At 45.3% G+C, this 25517-nt stretch overlaps 1 protein-coding gene and 1 pseudogene across 2 annotated transcripts in view; one reads left to right on the plus strand and one right to left on the minus strand.

Annotated features, from left to right (window-relative positions):
* Glra1 (glycine receptor alpha 1) overlaps positions 1–25517 on the plus strand; it is an 89020-nt gene that overhangs the window by 38630 nt on the left and 24873 nt on the right. For both annotated transcript variants that reach the window (XM_052757643.1, XM_052757644.1), the window contains exon 3: positions 3350–3417. In XM_052757643.1, the coding sequence (XP_052613603.1) occupies positions 3350–3417 (68 nt within the window). The remainder of the gene's footprint in view (positions 1–3349; positions 3418–25517) is intronic.
* On the minus strand, positions 12105–15418 carry LOC128121441 (protein UXT-like; annotated as a pseudogene).

A 25517-nucleotide genomic window follows, 5' to 3' on the forward strand; every position in this document is an offset into this window, starting at 1 on the left:
CAGCAACCCCTAAACCCAGCTATGTATTCAAATCACCCAGGTGGCTTGTTATACAATAGGCCTTGTGCTAAGAGTCGCTGCTAAGGGCTGAGCCAAGGGCCCTGCAATTTTTGTTCTGTTTTCGTTTGGTTTTTGGTTTTTGTTTTTTTTTTGTTTTGTTTTTTTTTAAGATAGCAATCTCGCTCTGGAGCCCATGCTGACCTCGAACTTCTGGCCTCCCTATATCTGCCTCTTGGGCATCAAGATCACAGGCACAGGCCACCACAGCTCATGGGCTCTGCAACTGACATTTTTCAGGTTTTAGCCTCAGCCACACACAAGTCTGGAAAGCAGTTGATGAAGTGCTGGAAAGGACCCCAGCCCCACTAGCCTGCAATCTAGACTATAGGCTAGCTTCCCTGAGAGGATGCCATTAGAGCTAAGACAGGCCACCTAGCTTCCCTCGCCAGCTTCTGCCTCACTCAGGCTGTCCCCTGACCCTTTCGCTGCCACCTTTCCCTTATCTTTAGCTGTCCGTAACGTTCTCTGGAAGCCCCGCCCCTTTTTTTTCTTCTCATGACTTGGTTCATCTGAAAAGGAAATGCAGATGTCTCAGGAGGCCAGAAGCAGACCGACTTTCAAGAAGTGGGGGCGGGGATAGGGGGTGGGAGGGTAGAGCAGCTCAGTGGTAGAGTTCTTGCCTAGCATGGGCTAGGTCCTGAGTTCCATCCTCAGCACTGGGTATCAGGGGAAAGGAGGAAGAGAGAGGCCCTTTAATGAGAAATACTTCACCTACCCCTGGAATTTCCCACCCACTGTCTTACCATAACCCCTTGTATCCCTAAAAGCTCTTGATACTCCCTGAGCTCTTGAAGATAGATATTTGAGATAAAGATTTCCTTAGTATTTATATAGACCAGCTTCTGATAAATTTGCTCCTGAAAAAGAAGGAAGAGGACAATGATGATGATGAAGAGCAATAATAATAATAATAATAATAATAATAATAATATCTAGCCTTCCCTCCAAACTGTTGAGGGGACTAAGATTCAGAAAATGGAAGTCTGTTCTTTGCCTCAACAGCAGGAGAGTCTGGGGTTGTACGTATACCCCAGAGTTTGACACTTACTGCTTTGAGGGAAGACCTGAATTCTCATCCCAAGAGAAAGTTTCCTCCTATCCATCAAGCCTTCCGAGAGAAAGAGAATCTTAGCTACGTTTGTGAGCAAGCTATAGGTTACCTTTTGAAGATGGACATGATGGATTGGGTACCAGAGGACATAAAGCTGTCCACTCTCTTCTTTCCACAATCAGAAAACTTGGGCTCAAGTCGTGGCTCTACTGCCTTCCACCTAGTGAGCCCAGATAAGTGACTTTGAGACATGAGGACAATTATGCTCTTCCTGTCTCAGCACCTCTTGGGATCAACAAGGGATAAGCCCTGGAAGCATTCATAATTATAACCCTTCAAGTGAAGGTCTATGACCTATCCAAGTCCTAAGCACCTTCAAGGTCAGACCAAGGTCAGCTCCCCTCTCAGGTCTTCCTGTCTTAGTCTTCAGACCCTCTCTGAGCTGGACTCTGCTCCTTTGACCCCTCTTGTTCATGGTCCTATGCCTTTCTCTAGCCGTTTCACGCTTGTTTATATGGAAACTCCTTGTTGAATCTTCTAGACTCTGCCAGGCCTGATAGAACACGCCTGGAAATCCCAGCCCTCAGAAGGCTGAGGCAGAGAATCACTGTAGATCCATATCAGCCTGGGCTACAAGACAAGACCTGTGTCATAAATGGGGTGGGGAAATCTGGGCAGGAAACTAAATTGTAAAGCACTTGCCTTGCAAGCCTGAGGACCTAAGTTCAATCCCCAGCACCCAGGCAAAAACCAGACATATCATTCTAGTGCTAGGAGGTAGAGACAGGTGGGTCCTTGGAGCTTGGTGGCCAGCTAGCCTAGCCTACGGTGGTGCTTTGAATGAGAAATGTTCCCCCGATAGGCTTTAGCACAGTTGATGGTACTGTTTGGGAAGGTGTAGGAGGTTGAGCCTTGCTGAAGGAAATATGCACTGGGAGACAGCTTTTAAGAGCATATAGCCTTGCCCTGTCCCGCCCCCTCTCTCTCTCTCTGCTTCAGGCTTGAGGTTGTAATCTCTTGGCAGTCTGCTCCTGCTACCATGCCGCCATGCTTGCCCCTTGATGCCATGTCCCCTCTGCCATGATGGACTCTTATCTGACTGGAACCATAAACCCAAACAAGCTCTTTCATCCAGAAATTGTTTTTGATCATGGTATTTTATGAAAGCAACAGAAAAGTAACTAATACAGTGAGGGACCATGTCTCTAAAAACAAGGTGGGAGGCACCTAAGGAATAATGACCAAGGTGATCATCTGACCTCCACCTGTGCGCGCGCGCGCGCGCGCGCGCGCGCGCGCGCGCACACACACACACACACACACACACACACACACACACACACTGGTTCTGGATTCTGCCCCTGGCTACATGACCCTGCTTCTTCCTCCCTCTCAACTTGCTTCCCATGGTATAGCTGTTAAGAATTAGACAAATCAGAACTAGAAGCCTGACTTCACCATTCTCTAGCAGTGTGGCCATAGACGAGTAATTTGGCCCCTCTCACCCTCAGTTTCCTACTCTGCACAGTGTGGGTGACAACCAGCCTTCTCACAGAGCTGTTGGGAGGACACGGTGAGATCATGACAGGCAAGGTCTCACTGAAGCAGCTCAGAGGTTGGTAACTGTTGCCATTCACAGTGTGAAATGAAGGATCCCGGCTTCAACCAGGAAGAGTCACCCCCCAGAAACAAGTACCAAGGCAGTGGCATTCATTCCCTTCTTTTCTGGACATAGCAGGCTGGAAAAAAAATACTTGTCCACAAAGTATTTAACAAAGGCTTGTGGACTGTCCATCAGGCTCCCTCCAGATCCCTCGCCTGGTAATTCCCATCATCACCTCTTCATTCTCAGTTCATAAGTTCAAGGCAAAGAACTTGCTGTTCCTTGCAATTCCTGAGATGGCCTCCAAATGTTGTAGCCATAAATATATCTCAGACACAAATTAGAAGGCACCGATGGGGCTTGGGGAAGGGATTTCAGCCAGATGGCAGGATGATGAATCACCTTGTGTTAATGAATGTACAGCTTGGCTCAGCCTCCTGTGAGGTGTACCTGCCCGTTACCTGGAAGCTGGGGAGTCTAGTCTGGCAGAGATGCTAAATGCAAGCTGGAGGTCCCAGACACTTAGGGGTGGGTGGATAACAAGCAGGGGGCTCCTTGGCCCTGTGGGGAGGTCTATCCTTGAAGTTAGTTTCTCTACAGCCTGAGACTCAGTGAAACTCTCTCTTGATTGGTAGGTCCCCCTGTGAACGTGAGTTGCAACATCTTCATCAACAGCTTTGGCTCCATTGCTGAGACAACCATGGTGAGTACGTTATAGCGACCATCGTTTCTGGAGTCGGTGTCTCTGCCCTGGGAATGTTTCTTCGCTGCACCAGGTTCCCTTAAGAAGGCACAGAATTTGGTGTTTTTGTTGGGTCTCTTGAAGGCTCAAATAGTTTTTTTCTGTCCAATTCGATGATTTGGGTAAACATTTAACATCTGAAGAGGGTTAAGCTACTAATAAAGTTAGCACAGGACAAACCTCCAGAATCACAAGAGCAAAATTATAGTGTAATAAGGGAGAAATATGATTAAAATCCATTATATCTGTGTGTATGAAAATGACACAATGGAGGCTGGTTCATGCCTACAATCCCAGGCTCGGGAGGAAGAGGCAGGAGGATGTCTATGAGTCTGAGGCCAGCCTAGCCTGTAGAGTGAGTTCCAGGCCACCCAGACCCTGTCTCAAAACAACAACAAAAAAAATGTTTTAAAAATTAAACAACGAGGCTGAGGAGGTGGATTTGTCAGTGACGTGTTTGCCACTGGAGCATGAAGACCTGAGTTTAATCCCCAGAATCCACCTATAAAAAAGATGGTGCTGTGGCATGGACTTCTAATCCCAGCACTGGCCAGGGAGAGTAGAGACAGGCAGATCCCTGGAACTGGTTGGCCAGTCAGACTAGCCTCATGGGGAGCCCCGGGTTCCTGTGAAAGACTCTGTCTCAAGAATAAGATGGATGACTCCTAAGAAACAACACCCAGGGTTAACTTCTGGCCTACACACACACACATATACATCCATACAAACACACACATATATATACATACATACAAACACACACACACATACACATCCATACAAATACAAACACACACACACATATATACAACCATACAAACACATACATACATATGCATCCATACAAACACACACATATACATCCATACACACATACACACACACACACACACACACACACACACACACACACACACACACACACACATCAAATAACATTAAAAGAAAATATGCTTGGCTGTGGAAGTGCACACCTGTAATGACAGCAGGCTGTATAATCGTCAAGAAGCTGAGGCAGGGGAATAATGACTTAAAGGCCAGTCTGGGCCACATAGTAAGACCCAGTCTCAAAAATAAATCAATAAAAGTGAAATCCTGCTGATGGCTTTCCAGTTTACCCAGAGAATGGAGGAACACGCCAGTTATAGATGCTGAAACGATGCTCTGGGCCAGCTGTGTTATTTGCTCTCTGTTTACTATGTTCTTTAAAATTCTATAGTAAAAAGTTCTAAATAAATAAATCGGTTGCTCTCAGGGGAAAAACACAAGGCAAAGATTGGCAAATGTTAATAGCGATCATCTCTGACTCAAAGACTTATGGGTAATTTTTTTATCTTATTCTGCCAGCATTGTTCCATCTTTCACGTTTCTGTGAAAAGGAGATATGACATTAGGAATTCCAAATGTGTGAGATGATAGTTTAAAGGTTTTTCTTAGTCCCTCAAAACAAAACATAAATCAATTGTACTCATATGGAGGGAATGATCTAGCTTGTAGGAAAAAACAAAAAAACAGCCTGGAGTCAATTTGTGAGTAGAGTAAGATTCGGCTCCCCCCAACACACACACGCTGCCACCTCATGTCCCCAGTCCACTGCCACCCACCTCTGCATCTTCTCTGCCAAAGCTACTTAAATTATCTCTACATAGAACCCCTTCGTGCCCAATAAATTTTTACATGATCCCAAGTATGTAAGTATATAAAATAAGTACACAAATTAAATATTTACTGATAATCATACAGAAACTCATCTTAAGACAGTTATTTAATATGCATGTCATTTTACCATTTATTAAAGACAAAGCAAATGTCTATACTAAAGCAATAGATACACTTATTTTTTTTTACATAAGTGAATTAAAATTTTGTGTATGTATGTGCTCCTATGCCTGTGTGTGTGTGTGTGTGTGTGTGTGTGTGTGTGTGTGTGTGTGTGCCTGTGTGTATGCCTGTGTGTATGCCTTGGTGTGTGTGCATTCCTATATATGGGTGTGCTTGTGTGTGTGTGTGTGTGTGTGTGTGTGTGTGTGTGTGTGTGTAGTGCATGTGAGTATGTGAGTGTGGGGGTGGACAAAATCATGAATATGTAACTGCAGAGACCAGAAAAGAACACTGGGTACCTTCTATCTCTCTCTGCTTTGCTGCCTTGAGATAGGGTCTCTCCCTGAACAGGAAGTTGGCCTCAAAGAGTTGGGGTAGGCTGGCTGGCCAGAAAACTCCTGGAATCTTCATATCTTCACCCCTTCAATGCTAGGGGTGCAAATGCTCCCCTAGTCTTGCTTAGCTTTAAAAAGAAAGGAAGGAAGGAAGGAAGGAAGGAAGGAAGGAAGGAAGGAAGGAAGGAAGGAAGGAAGCAAAGAAGGAAGGAAGGAAGGAAGGAAGGAAGGAAGGAAGGAAGGAAGGAAGGGAGGGAGGGAGGGAGGGAGGGAGGAAGGAAGGAAGGAAAAGAAAAAGAAAAAAACGGTCTTACTGTGTATCTCTAGCTAGCCTGGAACTTCCTATGTAGTCCAGGATGGCCTTGAACTCATAGAGATCTGCCTGTTTCTGCCTTTGAGTGTTGGGATTAAAAGCGTACACCACCACACCAGCCTTTCATGCTCAGCTTTTTATTTAAATGCTGGGGATTCGAACTTAAGTCCTTGTGCTTGCACAGGAATCACTCTTCCCCAGCCCCTAAAATATAATCCTGACCAGATACTTGACGCTGTAGGATATAAGACACTGTCAGCATTTTCCAGAGTTGGTCAATATTTTGATTCAGAACCATCAGTGCCAAAAGCCATCAATATACATCACATCAATACACAATACAAAAATGGCAGGTGTGTGTTTAAGACATTTTCAGAAATTGTTGGAAATTCTGCCCTAATCCCAAACCAAAGCACATTCTGTTATTTTTTTTTTTAATGAAACTCAAGTCAGCAGTCTAAACAGCAATTTGCAAAATCAAACATTCCAACCGAGTGCAACCCAAAGATACTGATTTGAAATGTGCATGCTCAAAAATGATAGTAGGAAACACTGTCTTTGTTTCCTACAATTACACCATGACTGTCTGCAGGAGCAGAATTTCGTATGTGGGGCCAAAGATACAATTCAATTGGCTTGGTGCCTACCTAGCTTGTAGGATTCCCTGGATTTGATCCACCAGCACCACATAAACTGTGTGTGCTACCTCATGCCTCTAATCCCAGAACTCAGGAGATGGAGGCAAGAGGATCAGAAGTTCATGCTACATGGCAAATTCAAAGCCAGCCAAACACCTCAAGGAGCGTTCATTGGAGTCTCAGCGCTCTTCAGTTCCCACAGCCGCACTTACCGCTGCACCAGTGTTTGCTCGTCCCTCTCAGACTGTACTGCAAGTTCATGGCCGCCTGAATCCTTGTTTCCGGAAGTGACCAACCTCAGCAGCCAACACAGCAGTGCAGCTGCAGAAACTCAATCCTTTTGTTACATAAATAAGTCAAAGCAGATGCACTGTTCACCGAGCCCAGCTGTTGCTTGGTCCTCAACATTTACAAACACTGGACCTGTTCCTCCCGGTGTGGACTTGCAAAAATCTTCATGGGGCGAAGGGACCAAAGTCAGCTCTCTTGCAGAGAAAACTTGTCTTGACAGAGTCAAGAAGGTGCGCTGTGCATTCAAAAGACTACTGAGCTAGGGAGAATCTGGCACAGTTGATAAAAGTGTTATCCACACAAACATGAGGACCTTAATTCAGTCCCCCAAAGTCTACGTTAAAAACTGGGCATGTCAGCACACGTGTCTCAGTGCAGAGGAGGTGGAGACAAGCAAATCCCTGGAGCTCACTGGCATCCAGCAGAGCCTACTCAGTGAGCCCTGGGGCAGGGGTGGGGGGCGGGATGTAGATTGCACCTGAAGAGCAATATCTAAGTTTAACCTACAGCCTCTACATGTGCATATTAGTTGACTGATTAATTACTTAAACAAATCAGTGGCTGAACCACCTGCTTATGGAAATGAGCAAGCTCTGTAAGAAAGGATACAATCACAAACACAGACACACAAATATAAATAGATAGGTAGATAGATAGATAAATAGATAGATAGATAGATAGATAGATAGATAGATAGATAGATAGATAGATAGATAGACAGACAGACAGACATAAATACAAGATGGAAACCCAACAAAGCACACCAACCTTAGGGTACCTAAGGGGAAAACCGGAGATGAGGACTCTGGGAACAGCCCATGGTCGGAGTCCAAGGAAATGTCAGTATTCAGAGCAGAATGAAAGGACTGGCAATACATGTCCCTTGGGATGACCCACAGGGCACAGGTCCTGCTGCCTGTCTCTCAATCAAGACAGAGGCACCCTCCTCCTTCCAGCCCACACACTCTAGAATACTATGATACGTTTTCATTGTCTTCCTAAATATATATATATATATATTTGTATATATACCTGTATATGTATATGCTTAATTTACTTTGTATATGACTTAGAAATCTAAAATCTCAGACCTAGAGAAAAACTGTAGAAATTGCCTACCATGGTAGTGCACACCTTTAGTCCCAGCACTTGGGAGGCAGAGGCAAGCTGATCTCTGTGAATCTGAGGCTGCTTAGGCAAGGTCACATGGCACAAAACAGTGTTCCAGAAACCCAGGCGGATTTCTGTGCGGCAGCCAAAGTTTCTCTCCCTGGACTCTCTTCCCTTAAGCAGCAGTTCCTAACCTTCCTAACGCTGCGGCCCTTTAGTACAGTTCCTCATCTTGTGGTGACCCCCAACCACAAAATTATTTTCATTGCTACTTCATAACTGGAATCTTGCTCAGAGATTAAGAGCACTGGCTGTTCTTCCAGAGGTCTTGAGTTCAATTCCCAGCAACCACATGGTGGCTCACAACCATCTACAGTGAGATCTGGTGCCCTCTTCTGGCCTGCTGCATACATGCTGTATACATAATAAATAAATAAATAAATAAATAAATAAATAAATAAATAAATAAATAAGAATCATAATGTAAATATCTGTGTTTTCAAATGATCTTAGGCGACCCCTGTGAAAGGGTAATTCAACAAACCCCCACTCCAAGGGATCTCTACTCACAGGTTGAGCAACGCTGCCTTAGATCCTACCAAACTTCCCCATGCACGTGTCCTTCCCAGCCTTTCAGGGTATGTTTGCAGAGCCAGCCTGAGTTCCTGTTAACAGCAAGAGTGGCAGCTTGTTCACGAGAGCCCTCGAGATGCTGCTGTGTGTTAGGCAGTGAGCAGAGCACTCTGCCTCTGTTATCTCATTTAGACTCCCAGCAAACCCCATGGTAGGCAAGGTCACTCCCAGTAATAAGCGCAGAAACTCAGGGTCAGAAACCTTAGGGTATTTACCTAAAGATAGCTAGTAAGTAGCCAAGGTGGAATTAGAACTCAGCTTTCTCTCTCACCTCAAAGCTTATATTCTCCTAAATACATGGGATCATCCAGATTTGCTTGTCTCATTTCACTGGGGGCATCCGAGCTGAGAGGGAGCTCACTGACTGACAGGGAATGAATGGGAGGCCAGAGAGAGGATTGCACTTGACCACCGATCCCCCTGGCTCCACACCAAGAGCTGCCTGGGCACCAAGGGTTTATAGCAGTACAGATGAAGTCACCATGTCAGAACCTTTTCAGGCTCTGTTGGTTCTGCAGAACATCGGGAGAGTATTGAAGCCCTAGAAGCAACTGGAGGGTCCAGTCCAAGCCTTCCCTCCCTCCATCCCTTCCCTTCTTTCCTCCCTACTTCTCCTTCTTCTTCCATCAGGGAGCCTGACTTTGTTCACCAGGCTAACAGACCTAAGATCAGGGAAGGACAGAAAGACCACAGTGATCTCTACTCATCCTGCCAAGGTTAGCCCTCACCAACCTTCCCAGAGCTGTCTCAAAAGGCAGGGGAAAAAAGGAGAGTGGGGAAGAGAACAGCAACTTCTCTATCTACAAGCAAATTTCTACAGCAACTCTCTATCTACAAGAGAAACATCTAAACCAGTGGTTCTCAACCTGTGGGTTGTGACCCCCTTGGAGTCACATATCTGATATCCTATGTATCAGATATTTACATTACAATTCATAACAGTAGTAAAATTACAGTTATGAAGTAGCAACAAAATAATTTTATGGTTGAGGGTCACCACAACATGAGGAACTGTATTAAAGGGTCGCAGCATTAGGAAGATTGAGAACCACTGATCTAGATCTAGAAGCCAGCAGGAAGCAACTAGCTTTCCCATACACATGTGCACATGAGGTTGCATGTGTGTAGTGCAACACCTGTGTTCATGTGCAGTATTTGTGTGCATGTGGGATTATGGGGCCACGTAGATTAACAAACATGCATGTGTGCATGCGTGTACCATTTTGAAATAGATATGTAACATCAAAGAGACGTGCCCATGAGGAATATGGCTGTGATTGCGTGTGCACTGGGCCCATATGTATACATGAAGAGGTGTGTACATGTGGTTGTACAATGTATTTTGATCTCAGTTAGCTTTGTTAAGTTAGCAGCACCTCCATGAGTTTCTGTTTCAAGTTCCTGCCTTGAGTCCTTGCTCTGATTTCCCTTAGTGTGGACTGTGACCTGGCAGTCTAAGCTGAAATAAACCCTTCCCTCCCCTAAGCTGATTATGATCAGGGTTTTATCACAGCACAGAAAGGAAGCCACCATGAAACACCTCTGAAGTGCAGCTCCCTCTGAGCACCTGCCTCTACGAGTGGGCCACAGGTTCACACAGAGCACTAGACGTGCGAGCCTTCTCTGACTGCTACAGAAGTACAAGACATCACTAACCACTGAGCTATCAGCCAAGGACTCCAACACAGAAGTACAAAAAGATACCTTTCTGCATATTGCTGTTTGCTGTCCTGACCTTATTCCTGTGTTCTTTCCTCCCCACTTACAACCCTGTGTGTGCTAAGTGTGACATTGAACTCTAGGGCCCTGGTTCTGTTTGACCTCTCTTAGGCTAGACTTCCCTAGGATGAGGAAGCCAACAAATGTGCCTTCAAAAACAGAGATTCATTTCTCCCTCATCCAGAGTCTGTTGTGAATCAGAGGACTCTCCGGGGCTCTGGTCCTCAGGTACCAGCTCAGCGCTCGGTTTCCATATCAACACATGTAGTCAGGGAGATGTGATGCGTTGCAAGGCTGAGCATTGCTGTATTCCTCAGCAAAACATCACCGAGTGGGCTGCCCAAACATTAGCAATTGACTTTGTCACAGTTCTGGAGACTGGAATCCAAGGTCAAGGTGCTACCAGGGTTGGTTTCCAATGAGACGGGTTCCTGGTGGGTAGACAGAGCTATCTTCTGTCTGCTATTGCATCCTTTCAGGTCTCTTCCCTCTGCAGAGTGAGGGAGAGAGGGAGTAAAAGAGAGGGACCCAGTGTCTCTTCTTCCCTTTTAGAAAACTTTATTGCAATATTTATTTAGTGAATGTGTGTGAGTGTTTGTGTGTGTGAGCATGCACATGCATGCATGTACCACATCGTGCACATGACAGTCAGAGGACGTTTTTCAAGCGTGGATTCTCTCCTTCCACCTCTATATGGGTTCCAGGAATCGAATACAGGTCTTCAGGCTTATGCAGGCTTGGTGGATCTGTCTTTCCAGCTCTTGCCTTATTCTTCTGAGAGTCTCTCACTGACCCTGGAGTTCACCAATTCTGCTAGACTGACTGACTAGCAAGCCTTAGGAACCATCCTGTCTCCACCCCCCAGCACTGAGGTTACAGGTGCATACCGCCCACTTGGCTTCTTATGTGGGTGCTGGGGAACTAAACTTCAGACCCTGTACTTATACAGCAAGGATCTCCTCCACTGAGCCATTTCCCCAGCCCTGGAGTGCGCTTTTTGAAAGTATTTTGAGAAATATTATTGTCCATCCCTCTTCTAGAGAAGCCTCCATCATCACCTGCCTCACGCACTGTGATGATCATTTCTCTTCATCCTTCACCCAGAATATTATCAAGCTTTCTGTCATCACCAAATATGACTTTCAAAATGGTACTTCACTGTCACTTTTAATTTGCATTCTTGATTCTTAGCAAATGTGAGCCTCGTTGTGTATATTGATTGGGCATTTCGAATAATGTACAGGGGTGTGTGTGTGTGTGTGTGTGTGTGTGTGTGTGTGTGTGTGTGTGTGTGTATTCATGCATACATACCCAGAGACCAGAGGATGACATTGGACACCCTCCTTTATCACTCTCCGCCTTATTTTTTTGAGACAAGGTCTCTCACTGCACCTGGAGCTTGTCATTTTTCAACAAGGCCGGCCAGGGACACTCCTCTGTTGTTCTCTTACAAAGTTTTTCTTGACCCAACTAGTCATTTTTGCTTCTGTATGCATGGTATTTTTTTTATCAGTCCATTCTTTATGGTAATAGAAAGGATACAGATACAAATGTCTAGGGAAAGGAATTAAAGTGTGAGGAGAGCGGGTCAGGGGTCACAAGGTGACAAAACAGAGCAAAGCGTAAGGTCAAGTGAGAAACCCAAGTCAGGGGCACGACCTCTGGAGTGTTTTCGAGGTTCTACAGAGTGGGTGGGTCTTCCAGTGACTCTGGGCTTTGGGGCACTTGTCAATCAGTGACAGTTAGAGGAAAAAGAAGGGCTGTGTGATTCCAAGGCATTCCAGCTCTTCAGTCCTGGAGGACGGGGAGAAGCAGCCAGTGGGGAGATGGCTCTGGGAAATTCTGCAGGCCTTGTAGTTCTCTAAGTCTCTCTAGCATCATGTGGCTATGGGCCTTCATAGTCATGGGTCCTCTGTGGGGCCGTCACTGAGTTCTGTGAGGAAAGAACTCTTCCAGTCAGTGAACTTGAGAGCTTCAGCCAGTATCAACTCCAGGAAAAAAACATATCCCCGGGCCACACAAATGTGTGAAGTATCTGGGACCACTGTGTCAACACAGAATTGCCAGCCCAAATCCACCTGTATATATAACTCCGAGTGCTTAGTTTCCTGGAGTTGCTCAACGACATTTCTCAGTTGAAGGTATAAGGACAGCTGCTCATATACCTTGTCACTGTGTTCCAGCACCTTTTGCAAGTCCCACTACAGTACATCACTGATAAGGCCTCATACCACATCACTCTCTCCCCCACAGCATCCATGACCTCCATTTGGAGGGTGTCACCATGATGGGCTCCAGTACCCAAATGCAATGCTTTACTCTGCATTACTTTGTCTTGTTTGTACACACACACTTGCACGTGTGTGTGTGTATGTGTGTGTGTGTGTGTGTGTGTGTGTGTGTGTGAAAGTTATTGCTGCATATTGATTATATAAATTATTGGGTTTTGCTGTGATATCATTCAACACTCATATAAGCATGCTCTCATGGAGTCCACCCTTCCTCCCAGTGAACTTCAGTCAACATCTTGAGGCCTATAAAACTCTCTTCCAGTTCTAACGAGGATGGCATTGAGTTCATGGGAACTCACACGGAAACGATTGACGTCTCTCCAATATTTTCTAAACATGGTGCATCCTTTGCACATACAGAGGCACTCAATACTCACTGATGACCAAGAGAAGGCAGAGGCCATTCGATTCTGCAACCGGCACAAAATGAGGCAGTCTTGGAAGTGTTTTCTCATAGCTAACCTTAGTCCACCACTGAGGAGGATGCCACAGCCAGGAGTTAGTGACAGCCCAGAGTATAGCTCTCCATCAGACCAAACTTAGGGAGAGTTGACTCAACCATGTAATCCAAAAGAGACTGAAGTAGAGAGACCAGACTGCCAAGCTATTCCAGTTTACAATGGAGCTTACTTGTGTGCTCACAAGTGCACCAGGGCATGCTCACATGCTCACGAAAGGACTCCCTTGCCACCACTGCCCATACACTAGGATGCCCAAGAAACAATTCTAAAATACATCTTACCTGACCACCCAGTAGCCCTTTTCCAATGGCAAGAAGGAGAGATGGCTCAGTGATAAAAAGCACTGGCTGCTCTTCCAGAGGACCCAGGTTCAATTCCCAACATCCACATGGCAGCTCACAACTGCCTGCAACTCCAGTTCCAGACAATCCTGTACCCTTTTTTGGCCTCTGTGGACACCAGGCACACATGTGATGCCCATGAACTCAGGCAAGCGCATGCATGAACACATGAAAATAAATAAATAAAATTGTAAAACAAAGAAAGTGGGCAAAATGCTTGCTGCGCACGCATGCAGACTTGAGTTCCAGCCCCCAGCATCAGCATAAAAAGATGGGCATAGCTTGGGCCGGAGAGATGGCTCAGCGGTTAGGACCACTGGCTGCTCTTCCAGAGGTCCTAAGTTCAAGTCCCAGCAACCACATGGTGGCTCACAACCATCTGTAATGAGATCTGGTGCCCTCTTCTGGCCTGCAGGGATATGTGCAGACAGAACACTGTATACGTAATAAATAAATAAATCTTTAAAAAAAAAAAAAAAAAAAAAAGATGGGCATAGCTCACCTATAATCCCAGTGCTGTGTAGGTGGACATAGGAGGATCCCTGGGACTTGTTGGCCAGCTAGTTGGGAAGCCCTGGGTCCCAGCAAGAGACCCTGTCTCAAACAAATAAGATGGAGAGCAATGGAAGAAGGCACCAGACACCATCCTCATACCTCCTCATGCACGGGTACACAAACAGGTGTACATGTACATGCATGCACACACTTGAACATGTGCAACACACATATTCATTGTAATCATATATAAGTTAGTGTCCACTGGGACATGGAGACCCTGACCCTCAGATGAAGCGACATCCCTAATTGCCAAATCCCTGCTCCATGACCTTCCTTTTATTGTACTACAGAATTACCCCAGCACGTCTACAAAATCATCCTGTACAATGAGACGCATCTGGGTTCTCCTTATTAAATTAAAACACATTCCCAAGGGGCTGGGAGTGTAGCTCGGTCCATAGAGTGCTTGCCTGGCATGTGTGAAGCCCTGAATTCAATCCCTTGCACCACATAAAATCAGACATAGTGGCTCAGGCATAGAATGCCAGCACTCTGGAGGTGGAGGCAGGAGGAACAATAATTCAAGGAGTTTGAGGCCAACCTGGGCTACATGAGACCCTGTCTCAAGAAGACAAATTCCTGTATACAAACATTGAGAGAAGCCACAGATGACTATGGCTGAGGCTGGGCCTCACCGAGTCTGTTCATATGCATCTCAGTTATTAGTCTGACTCTCCAAGAGTAGCCTTCTTTTCTGCTCTGAACGTGTCATCCCATTCCCTTCCAAGCTGCAAAAAAAATCGACATTTAGTCTAAGGGGATTTCCTCCTATGATACTTGATACTTCTCTTCTACTGTTTATGGAATTCTTTATATGATTTTTTTGAGACAGAGTCTTACCAGGTAGGAAATAGAGCTATAAAATATGTAGGCCAGGTTGGCCTCACATTCACAGAAATCCACCTACCTCTGCCTTCTGAGTGCTGGGATTAAAGGCATGTACCACCACATCTGGCTCTGTCTGACTTGTTGACAGTCTTTGCTATAATAACCCAGAAAGGACTTTTGGGGGGTTGTGTCTATTTGGAGACTTTTATTTCATTAGTTTGTTTGTTTGTTTGTTTGTTTGTTTGTTTGTTTGTTTGTGAGAGTCAGAGCACCACAGCATTCCTGTGGTGGTCAGAGGACAACTTGCAAAGAAGTCAGTCTTTTCCTTCCACTGTGTGGGTCCTGGAATCAAACTCAGGTTGTCAGGCTGGGCTGTAAGCACCTTTACTCACGGAACCACCTCATATTTGGAGACTTCAAAAACGTTTTCTTTCACATTATCATCTGTACACCGGTTTTGGCTTGCATGTATGTCCATGCACCATGTGAATGCCTGATTCTCACAGAGGTTAGAAGAAATGTCAGATCTTCTGTGACTGGAGTTACTAAGCTGCTGTGTTGGTGGTGGGAATCAGGCCCTAGCCCTCCGGAAGAGCAGCCAGTGCTCTCACCCTCCAGGCCATCGCCCCACTCCCAAAAATATACATATTTTATTATTTTAATTACACGCATGTGTGCCTGTCTTTGTGCAGGTCTGTGCACATGAGTGCAAGTACTGCACCTGACGTGGGTGCTGGAAACCAAACTCTGGTCCTCTGGGAGAGCGGTATGCACTCTCGACTGCATGGCTGTATCCCCAGCCTCTTATTTAGCAACTTTGGAACTTCATGGATCTGGAAGTCCACATCTCTCCCAAGATCTGGTGAGCGTCAGCTGGTGTTACATTAAACAGCCTCTCTGTGCCTTTTCCTCCTCCCAGAATGCCCACATTGCAGATTTCTGCTCATTGACTTGGTCCCATAAGTCCTGTCATTCCTTTTTCCTCTTTCTTAGTTCTGGTACATTGAGTCTGCTATTGATTCAGTCACATCTTCATCTTATTGATGGAATCTTTCAAAGCACAGACGGCAGTTGAGTTCTTTCTTCAGGACCACTTCCTCTTTGCGGACTTTCTCATACCATCTCCCAGACACTAAACTATTCTCCTGAGTTGGTCACATTACGTATCTGTGCTCTTTCTCATGCCACTGCATTTCCCCGAGGTCATTATTTTGTATCCCTTTCCCAGGCATTTCATTGATTTCCTTTTCTTTTGTGGCAGTAACTAGAGCCTCATTGTGTTTGGTGGCAGTCACTAGCTTCTCGTGGCATTCCTTTAGACCTGCCGTGTTCCCTTGCTCAGCCTGTTTCTTCAGTTTTTGCATCGATATCTGAACATCGTATGGGACAGCCATATCTTCCAGCTCTATGGAGAAGCTTGTGTAGAGACTTTGTCCTACAAAGAGTACTGGATTTGGTTTGTCTAGGGTGCTTAGGCTTTGCTTCTGGGTCACCTCCCTAATGTGATTCCCCCAAGAATAACTCAGCTGGGGATGGAGCTCAGTTGATTAAGTGTCTGAAGCTCTGGCTTCCATTTCCAACACCACATAAACTAGGTATGGTGATACCTATCTGCAATCCCAGTGGTCAGGGGTGGAGGCAGAAAATCACAGTTATCCACAGCTACACAACCAGCTGGAGTCAAGCCTGAGCTACATGATTTTGTCTCAGAACAACACCAGCTGAGATTAGTAAGTTCTTCAAGGGCCTGGGCTCCAGATGATAGGGGGCACTATTGTGCAGGGGTGGGGGCTGCTAGCTGAGCATGACCTCAGACCTCGGATGCTCAGGTTCCACAGTCTTGGGCTGGTGTTAGTGCTGAACTGGACCACCTGTCCACTGGAAAGCACAGCACCATATAAGGCTGGGTTCCAGGGTCACAATTATCGTCTTGGACCTGGCCGGCATCATGTGTGTGAGCATGACGGGATGCTGGTGAAGCCTTGGGAATGAAGAGGTGCTGTCGAAGTGGAGGGCACACCGAAGTGGTGGCTCTGTTTTCAAGATGATGCTGAAACACAGCAGCTCAAGCCCAAGGGCGTGGAGCCGACACTGTAGGAACTCCACCTCCGAGGCTGTGCTGAAGCTGCATAGACTCCAAAGCTGAGGACTGTGGGACTCCCCTGTGGCTAGGAGCCACTTCAAGAGATCTGCTGACCATTGCCCTGAGCCCTGGCTTCCTCCTGACTCCAAGCCAATCCTGACTGGGAAGACAGGGTCACAGATCAGGACATCATTGCTTCTCTAGACTGTCCTCCTGAGTTTCTATGACTCTCAAGACCCTCATCTCTCCCCTGCTTAATTCCTGTTTCCTCCTTACAAGAGCAAGTATGTCTTGGTCCTTCTTTACGGAAGAGAAGAATGCTGGGCACTTCTGTTCTGCCCTGGGGAAATGGGCAGCACCCATACATGTGCTCACCGGTGTGAGTGCCTGGGAAGCCTCTCAATGACCCTGTAACTTGCCATTAGAATTCGGCTTGCGGGCCAGTGGATCCCCAGAATCTTTCTGTCTCCACCCTTCCAGCCTTAAGGTTGTAGATGGACAGCACAGTGCCTGGCTTTTACAGGGATACTGGGGATCCAAATTTAAGTCCTAGTGCTTGTGAAGCAAACACCGTACCTCCCGAGCAACCTCCTTGACCTCCATTCAGCCTTCTTGGTGATTTCCTTTCCAAGTGCATCAGTGACACGTCTCACCATTGGAGACTGTCTTTCAAGGTTAACAAACCTTCACTTTACACCCTTCAACAGCCACTTACAAATCCACCCATATTTTCAGTCTCCCAAACAAGTTCTCCTGACACTGACCATCTGCTGCGGGCTGCAAGAACATATCATAAGAACTCAGCTGGTTCTGGCAAAGTCACTACCTGGAGGGATCAGGGAATTCCTCCAGAGGAAGCCAAATTCCAAGGAGTTTTTGGTGTTATTTGGCTTGTTATATATCAGCTGTCTTCTGTTATTGAAAATCATGTGTGCCTTCATAGTTTTCCCAATTGACTTTTCCCTAAGAAGGGCTAACAGTGTGGACTGATCACTTTCTGGACATATACATTCCAGGTATTTGGAAAACAGCCTCAGGAAAGGCTTTCTCTGGAATCAGATATCTCCCTTAGCCACTTCCAAGGACTAACAGTGATAATTGCCCACATGCAAGTCTCCTGATTTAAGATAAATTCCACAAGGAGACACCACCTAGGTCAGGTGGATGTTAAATAATAGCTTTACACAGTTTAGCTTGGACCCTCCTTTCTTATACAACCTTGCTAATAGACCCCTAACTTCTTACCTAACCACTTCTAGCCATGTAGACTGAGCACATAGATCCCCTTTGCGTAGCACTCAGTTGACCTCCTCTTTTACCACTCCCATTTGGGGTTGTAAAAGAAAGCCTGGTAGTCACTACCTGAGGAAAATTCTTACCTGCCTTTATGACCCTGTAGAATTCAAGCCTGGTGACCTTGCTCAACCAGGGGCTTGATATAACTGGATTCTGGAGAGACTTAGGTAGAACATGGAGAATGGAGGATGGAGAATAGAAAAGAGAATGGGAGAACTAGATGGGTAAGAACTTGAGAGGAACAAACTGAGATGGGGAAGAACTAGATTGAAGGGCTAGAAGAGAGTACTAGAGGAATGAGATGGAAGATGAGGATGAGCCAGATGGGGAAGTACTAGCTGGGGAAGAACAAGATGAGGAGAGAGAAAGAGATGGGAGAAAAGATGATATGGGAAGGAACAAGATGGATGAGAACCTAGAAGGGGCAGAACTAGATGAAGGAATTAAGATAGAACCTGGAGGGAACAACAGATAAATGTAAAGAGAAATTGGGTTAAAAAGGAGCTAAAAACGAGAGCAGAGTATAAGCTTGTAGAGAGAACTGACAATAATAAAGTGTATAGACTAAGGAGTTTCGTGGACATAGATTCATTTCTTTTCATCAAAGATTAATTATCAGCTGGTTGTAGATTCTTCCCGGACCCTGGGAGGGGACTATCGAGGGGCTGGACCCCCATAGTCCCCGATAACTATCGGCCACTGTGACCCCGCCAGCGACACAGCCAGTTGGGTCCCATTAGACCCTGCCTACTCAACTCCTTCCTTCATGTCCGACAGGAAATTTTTTAAAAAAAATTTTACATCCATTCCATATTGAGTAACATTTTAAAATATTGAACAGAATATTTAATATTTAAATAGCAAATATTTAATTTTAAAACACTTAAATGTTTTAATATAATAATCAATATTGAAAATAGATTTAAGATTAAGTAGACGAAACTTTTTAGTTTTAAAAAATGTTTTAGAGCCAGGCAGTGGTGTCTCATGCCTTTAATCCCAGCACTCGGAAGGCAACAGCAGGTGGATCTTTGTGAGTTTGAGGCCAGCCTGGCATATAGAGCAAGTTCCAGGGCCATAAAGAGAAACCTTGTCTCAAAAAACCATTAAAAAAATATTTTGGAGACAAGGTCTTACCTTGTAGCCCAAATGCTAGATTTAAAAGTGTGTGCCACCACACCTGGCAGTTTTACTTTTATGAAAAAGAGATCAAAGTGCATTACACAATTATCAAGATAGTGTGGAGCTGAAAACCAAAAGTCTTGGATCCCATATATACAGCCTAGTGCTCAGCAATTGTGTGGCTTCAGGTAGGAACCTGACCTCAGGATGGTGCAGGTGCTCAAGGTGCCTGCAGGCAGATCTGACAGCCTGAGTTCAATTCCCTGAACCCATGTGGTAGAAAGAGAGAACCAATTCCCAAGTTGTCTTCTGGCATCCACGTGTGTGCTGTGGCACACATATGTTCACACACATGTACACACACACACACAAATAAGTATTTTTAAAAACTAGACAAGAGCTTGAGCTCTGCTTTAATCCAGTGAATTTGTTTCCTGCCTGTGAAATGGGTATCACAGGGCCCATGTGCCTGCATGATAAAAAGTTTAGAGACACAACTCATCTCAAGTTCTAACAAATGTTCAACATCCAATCAAAGTAGATGCTGTCAGTATTTTTATACGATTTTTGGAGTCATACTGGGATTTCTTGATCCCATAAAGACAGGCAAGGATCCTTAGCTTCACTTATCCAAAGCACGCTCTTGGCTCTTGACAGCAAAAAGTAACTCTGAGCGTGTGATCACCAACTGGGAAAATGCTCAGTAGCGTGGTGTCCTAGAGGAGATGAAGGTTCAGATCGGGCTTCTGGAAAGGGGACAGCACATGGCACAACAGTGAGATGGGCCTCTAACGCTCTTGAATAGAGACTATGGAGAAGACTGCAGAGATACCAGGAAAGGATGGAGACATCAGGAAAGGATGGGGGACATCAGGGAAGAATGGGGGAGATCAGGAAAGGATGAGGGACATCAAGAAAGGCTGGAGGGACACCAGGAAAAGATGGAGCACCCATCCGCTCTGGACTTGAGGAAGGCACACAGCCAGGACAGAGGTTTCCTGTCCTTTGCCCTCTGTGTCACTTCCCTGTCATACCCAATAGCACTGAGGGTTCATGAACTCAGAGAGAGGGCCTGGTTAAATGCTTGGATGGCACTAACTTCCTGGGTTCAAATCCCAGCTTTGCCACTGACTGGAACCAAGTGGTCCTGACCATGAGACAACTTCCAAAGTTACACAACACAGAGAAGGAAAAGCAGCGAGGTGGAAGTCAAATGCCCATGTGTCTTCCTTTCTCACTGCTATGATAAAATAGTCTGACAGAAGCAACTGAAGGAAGAAAGGCTCTATTCTGGCTCGCACTTCAAAAGTGTAGTCTACTATGGTGGGGAAATCAAGGTAATAAGAGCACCTAGTCAAAATACAGCCGCACACAATCAAGAAGCAGTCAGAGGGCTGCAGAGACGGCTCCGTGGTTAGGAGAGCTTACTGGTCCTACAGAGGACCCAGACTCTGTTCTCAGCACCCACATGGCAGCTCACAATAACCTGTAACTCTAGTGCCAAGAGATCTGGTGCCCTTTCCTGGCCTGCACGGGCACCTGCTCACATATGGTGCATACACAGATATGCGGGCACTTGCACATCCACATTAAAAATAAATAATTTTGAACAGAAGAAAAGCAGAGAGCAGTGAATGCATGCTGCTGCTCAGTTCCTTTTCTCCACTTCCACAGTCCAGGATGCTCTCCCCAGGGAATGGCGCCACCCACAGTGGGCAGGCCTTCCCAACTCAATTTACACAATCAAGATGAGATACCCCACAGGCATGTCTAGAGGCCCCTCTCTCAAATGATTCTAGATTCTGTCCAGATGACATTTAACACTAACCATCACATCATGTAAGCCTTGCCTTAGTCATGGCACTGCTTGGCATCCTGGGAAATCTGCTTAGCTCCCCTGGACTATGTGTAATATGCAGTTGAGACCGAAGTCTCCACAGCTAGTAGTAACACCTGTGCAAATGGTGGCAATGATATTTAAAGATCTCTAGGAGCTAGAGAGGATGCTCAGTGGTTAATAATGCTTCCCAGTCTGTGGCTGTCTCTTCATTCTGTTGGCAGTTTTCTTTGCTGTGCAGAAACCTTTTAATTTAGTAGTTTGTCAGTTCTTGCTTTTGTTTTCTGAGCTTTTGGAGTCGTCCAGGAAACCACAGCCCATGCTACAATCTCAACATATTCCCCCAATGTTTTCCTCCAGTGGTTTCAAAGTTTCAGGGTTTACATGAAGGTCTCTTATCTATTTTGAGCTAATTTGTTTAGCAGCGTGAGAGACAAACAAAGAGATTTCAGTGTCCTACGTCTGGATGTCCAGTGTTTCCCGGCACTATTTGTTGGTGAAGCTGTCTTTTCTCCAGTACACTCTTGGCACCTTCAAAAGCAGTTGGCTGAAGATGCTGAATTTATTTCGGGTACTGCGTTCTACCTCAGGGATCTAAGCATCTGTAATTGTGCCGATATCGCACCATTTTTAACTATTGCTCAGTGGGATGTCTTGAAATCAGGTACCATTACTCTCCAGCTTTGTCCTTTCCAACCAAGACTGTTTGGGCTTTTGTGCTTCCGTATAAATTTTAGGATTTCTTTTCTTAAGTTCTGTGAAGCCTGTCTCTGTTGCTTCAATGAAGGTTACATTACCTCTGTAAATGCTTTGTGTGGCAGGAGTCTTTTAACAATGGTCCTTTCAGTCTGTGAACATGGAAGGTCCTTCCACCTTTCAGTATCCTCAGATTATTTTTTTAAGTTGTGTAATTTTCATTGAAGAGTTCTTTCACATCCTAGTTAAGTTTATTCCTGAAACTGGAATGGGAGCGCGTGCTATATTTGAGACAGGGTCTCATGTAGCCCACACTGTCCTCAAACTCTATATGAAGTAAAGGGTGGCCTTGAAATTCTTTGGATTTTTAATTAATTTATTTTATGTGTATGAGTGTTTGTCTGAGGTTTGTCTATGTATCACATGCATGCAGTGCCCTAGGAGGTGAGAAGAGGGCATCAGATCCCCTGTAACTGGAGTTACAGACCGTGGATACCCACCATGCAGGTTCTGGGAATCCTCTACATGAGCAGCCAGTGCTCTGGACTGCTGAGCCACCTCTCCAACCTCGACCTTGAACTTCTGATCCTCCTGCCTCCATCTCCTTAGTACTGAAGTTACAGGTGTGCCCCACCACACCCGGTTTATACGGTGCTGAAAATGGAACCCAGAGCTTCGTGTATATTAGGGAAGCAATCTGCAGAGTTACTTACCCAACTCCTAGGGTTTTGCTCTTTGTTTCGTTTTGTAGCTGTTATGAATAGGATGCTATCCTGATTATTTTTTCTCAGCAGATTCATTGCTAGTATATAGAGAAGCTACTGACTTTCGTTTGTTGGTGTTGTATCCTAGTACTGAATTCATTTATTACTTCCAATAACCTTTGTTAGAGTCTTTGGGTTTTTCATATATAGAATCATATCATCTGCAAACAGAAACAATTGGACTTCCTACTTCATATACCTTGTCTAATTTCTCTTGTCTAATAAGAGTGTGAATTTTATATCATCAGACAAATTAGGTTCAAACTCCAGCCATTTCCACCCCCTCAACCCTTCTTTATCAACCATGTGATTTGAGCATACTTATTTCCTTGAGTCTTCTTTGTCTTTGAAATCAAATTGAGAGCAGAGAAGCTGGCTCAGATAGCGGAGTGTTTGCATTACAAGCATGGACCTGAGGATGGTCCCCAGAGCACATTTTAGAAGACAGAGACAGAGACAGAGACAGGTGAATCCCTAGAACTCACTGGTAAACCAGCCTAGCCTACTTGACAAGTTCCAGGTCAGTGAGAGATCCTGTCTCAGAGAATGAAAGAGAGATCGAGGGACAGAGGGACAGAGGAGGGGGGTATAAATCAGAGAGAGAGAGAGAGAGAGAGAGAGAGAGAGAGAGAGAGAGAGAGAGAGAAGAAAGGGTGGATAACACCTGAGGATCAACATGGTGGTTAGTGGTGTTTGTTTGTTTGTTTGTTTGTTTGTTTGTTTGTTTGTTTGTTTTAAACTCTTTGGGGGCCCACCACCCAGCTGCCAAATAAATACATGGAGACTTCCTCTTACTTAGAAATGTCCAGCCTTAGCTTGGCTTGTTTATAGCCAGTTTTTCTTAACTTAAATTATCCCATCTCTCTTTAATTACACTTTGCCTCTGAGCTTTTTGCCTTTCTTTATTCTATATATCTTTCTTTCCTTCTTACTTCATGGCTGGCTGTGTAGCTGGGTGGCTGGGCCCTAGCGTCCTCCTCTCCTTCTCCTTTTCTTGCTCCTCCTTCTTCTTCCCTAGATTTCTTCTCCTATTGATTCTCTCTGCATGCCAGCCCTGCCTATCCTTTCTCCTGCCTAACTATTGGCCCTTTAGATCTTTATTAGACCAATCAGTTGCTTTAGGCAGACAAAGTAACACAGCTTCACAGAGTTAAACAAATGCACCATTAAAAAATGCAACATATCTTTGCATCATTAAACAAATATTCCACAGCATAAATGAATGTATCACATCTTACACTCATATTCCACAACACATGGTAGTTGTCCTCTGGCTTCCACACAACTGCACTTGCATACACACACTATTCATTTCTTTTCTGTCACTGTGATAAAATAACCTGACAAGAAGCAAAAGGGAGAAAAATTTATCTTGACTCACAGTTCTAGAGGTATGGAGTCCATCACAGTGGGGAAGGCGTGCTGACAACAAGGTCAGGAAGCTGGCTGGTAACATTAGATCCACACTCATCAGAAAAAAACAGGAAGTGAAGTCAGGCTATAAACCCTCAAAGCCCAGTGACATACTTCCTCCAGCAAGGCCTCACTTCCTAAAGGTTCCATAACCTTCCCAGGGAGTATCGCCAGCTGGGGACCAGGTGTTCAAACACATGAGCCTGTAGGGGATGTTTGTCATCCAAATGGCCACACATATGCACCCATAAACACATACACCAATACGTACACACTTTCTTTAAATTGGATTAGAAAATACTTATGCCATGGGATTATTCTCAAAAGGAAAAAAAAAAAAAACAACCAAGTTGTGTGGCATGCTTAGGCACAATGCCCGGCTCACAGGAGGTGCTCAGTAGGGAGAGGCTGTTGTTATGCTAGGCTGAGTAAACGTGAATGCCCCTGCCTACATAGCTCTGTCTGTGCTGGGTTTTGGGGGGGCTTTTTTTGGGGTTTTTTTTTGTTTTGTTTTTTGTTTTTTGTTTTCTGCATGAGATCCCTTTTACCCCTGATTACTCTCCTCATTCTAATCTTAAACACCCTGAAGCTATGGCCCCATTCCTCATGGCTGCTCTCAGTGTTCACACATCACCTCTGTCCTCATGCGCTGTTGGCTCCTTTCCCGGCTAAGCAGATACCATAAGCAGTCGCTGTCCTTATCTTGGTGCAAGAGCTGCTCTGAGACACAAGCTTCAAGAGGAAAGACCAACTGAAATGGACATCTCAGGTGCCACCTTCTCATCTAACCTTGCTGGGAGCAAGCCCCTATGGTTTGAGGGCTGCATCTGATAACGACTTGTTAGTATATCCTGAGACCACGGATAGTCTGAGCTTCCTATAATGGATGTTTGTGACCACATCTTGCCTTGTGTGCTTGATAACCTAAGTTCCCCAAGTGCAGAAACCAAAACCTTCTGCCTCTCCTTCTGCTTCTGCTAGTCTGTATCCAGTTCAGCGCAATCAATGGTAAGAGCTTATTTGAATTCAGCAAAGGAAAACTCAGCTGTCTCCTTGAGAACTGAAAACTAAGACTTCAGAATGTGCACAGGGGGCCGCAGACGGCTCAGCTGGTAAAGGCAAATGCCACAAGGCCTCGCAAACTGAGTTAGAGCCCCAGAATCTATGCAATAGAAGGAGAGAACCAACTCCTGCAAATTGTTTTCTGACCTCAAGATCCATGCCATAGCATGTGCACACACACGCAAACACATATGCACCCAAAAAAGTAATAAAATGCTGTCTTTTAAAAGGTACATGAGTCAGGTATAGTGGCATTTACTTATAATCCAGCACTCAGGAGGCTGGAGGAGGATGGAGAGTTTGAGGACAGCTTGGGCTACACATAAAAAGAAAAATAGGAACATGAATTTGCTTCTTCCACCCACCCCTTACTGCTGTGTCTCTTGCTTCTGACAATAGCAAGTGGGCCTCTTGCCTTCCACATCTCCTTTCTAATAACACACCCTCAC

The sequence above is a fragment of the Peromyscus californicus genome, unplaced genomic scaffold (genome assembly GCF_007827085.1).
Source record: "Peromyscus californicus insignis strain IS unplaced genomic scaffold, ASM782708v3 Scaffold_3__1_contigs__length_106647218, whole genome shotgun sequence".
NCBI lineage: Eukaryota > Metazoa > Chordata > Mammalia > Rodentia > Cricetidae > Peromyscus > Peromyscus californicus.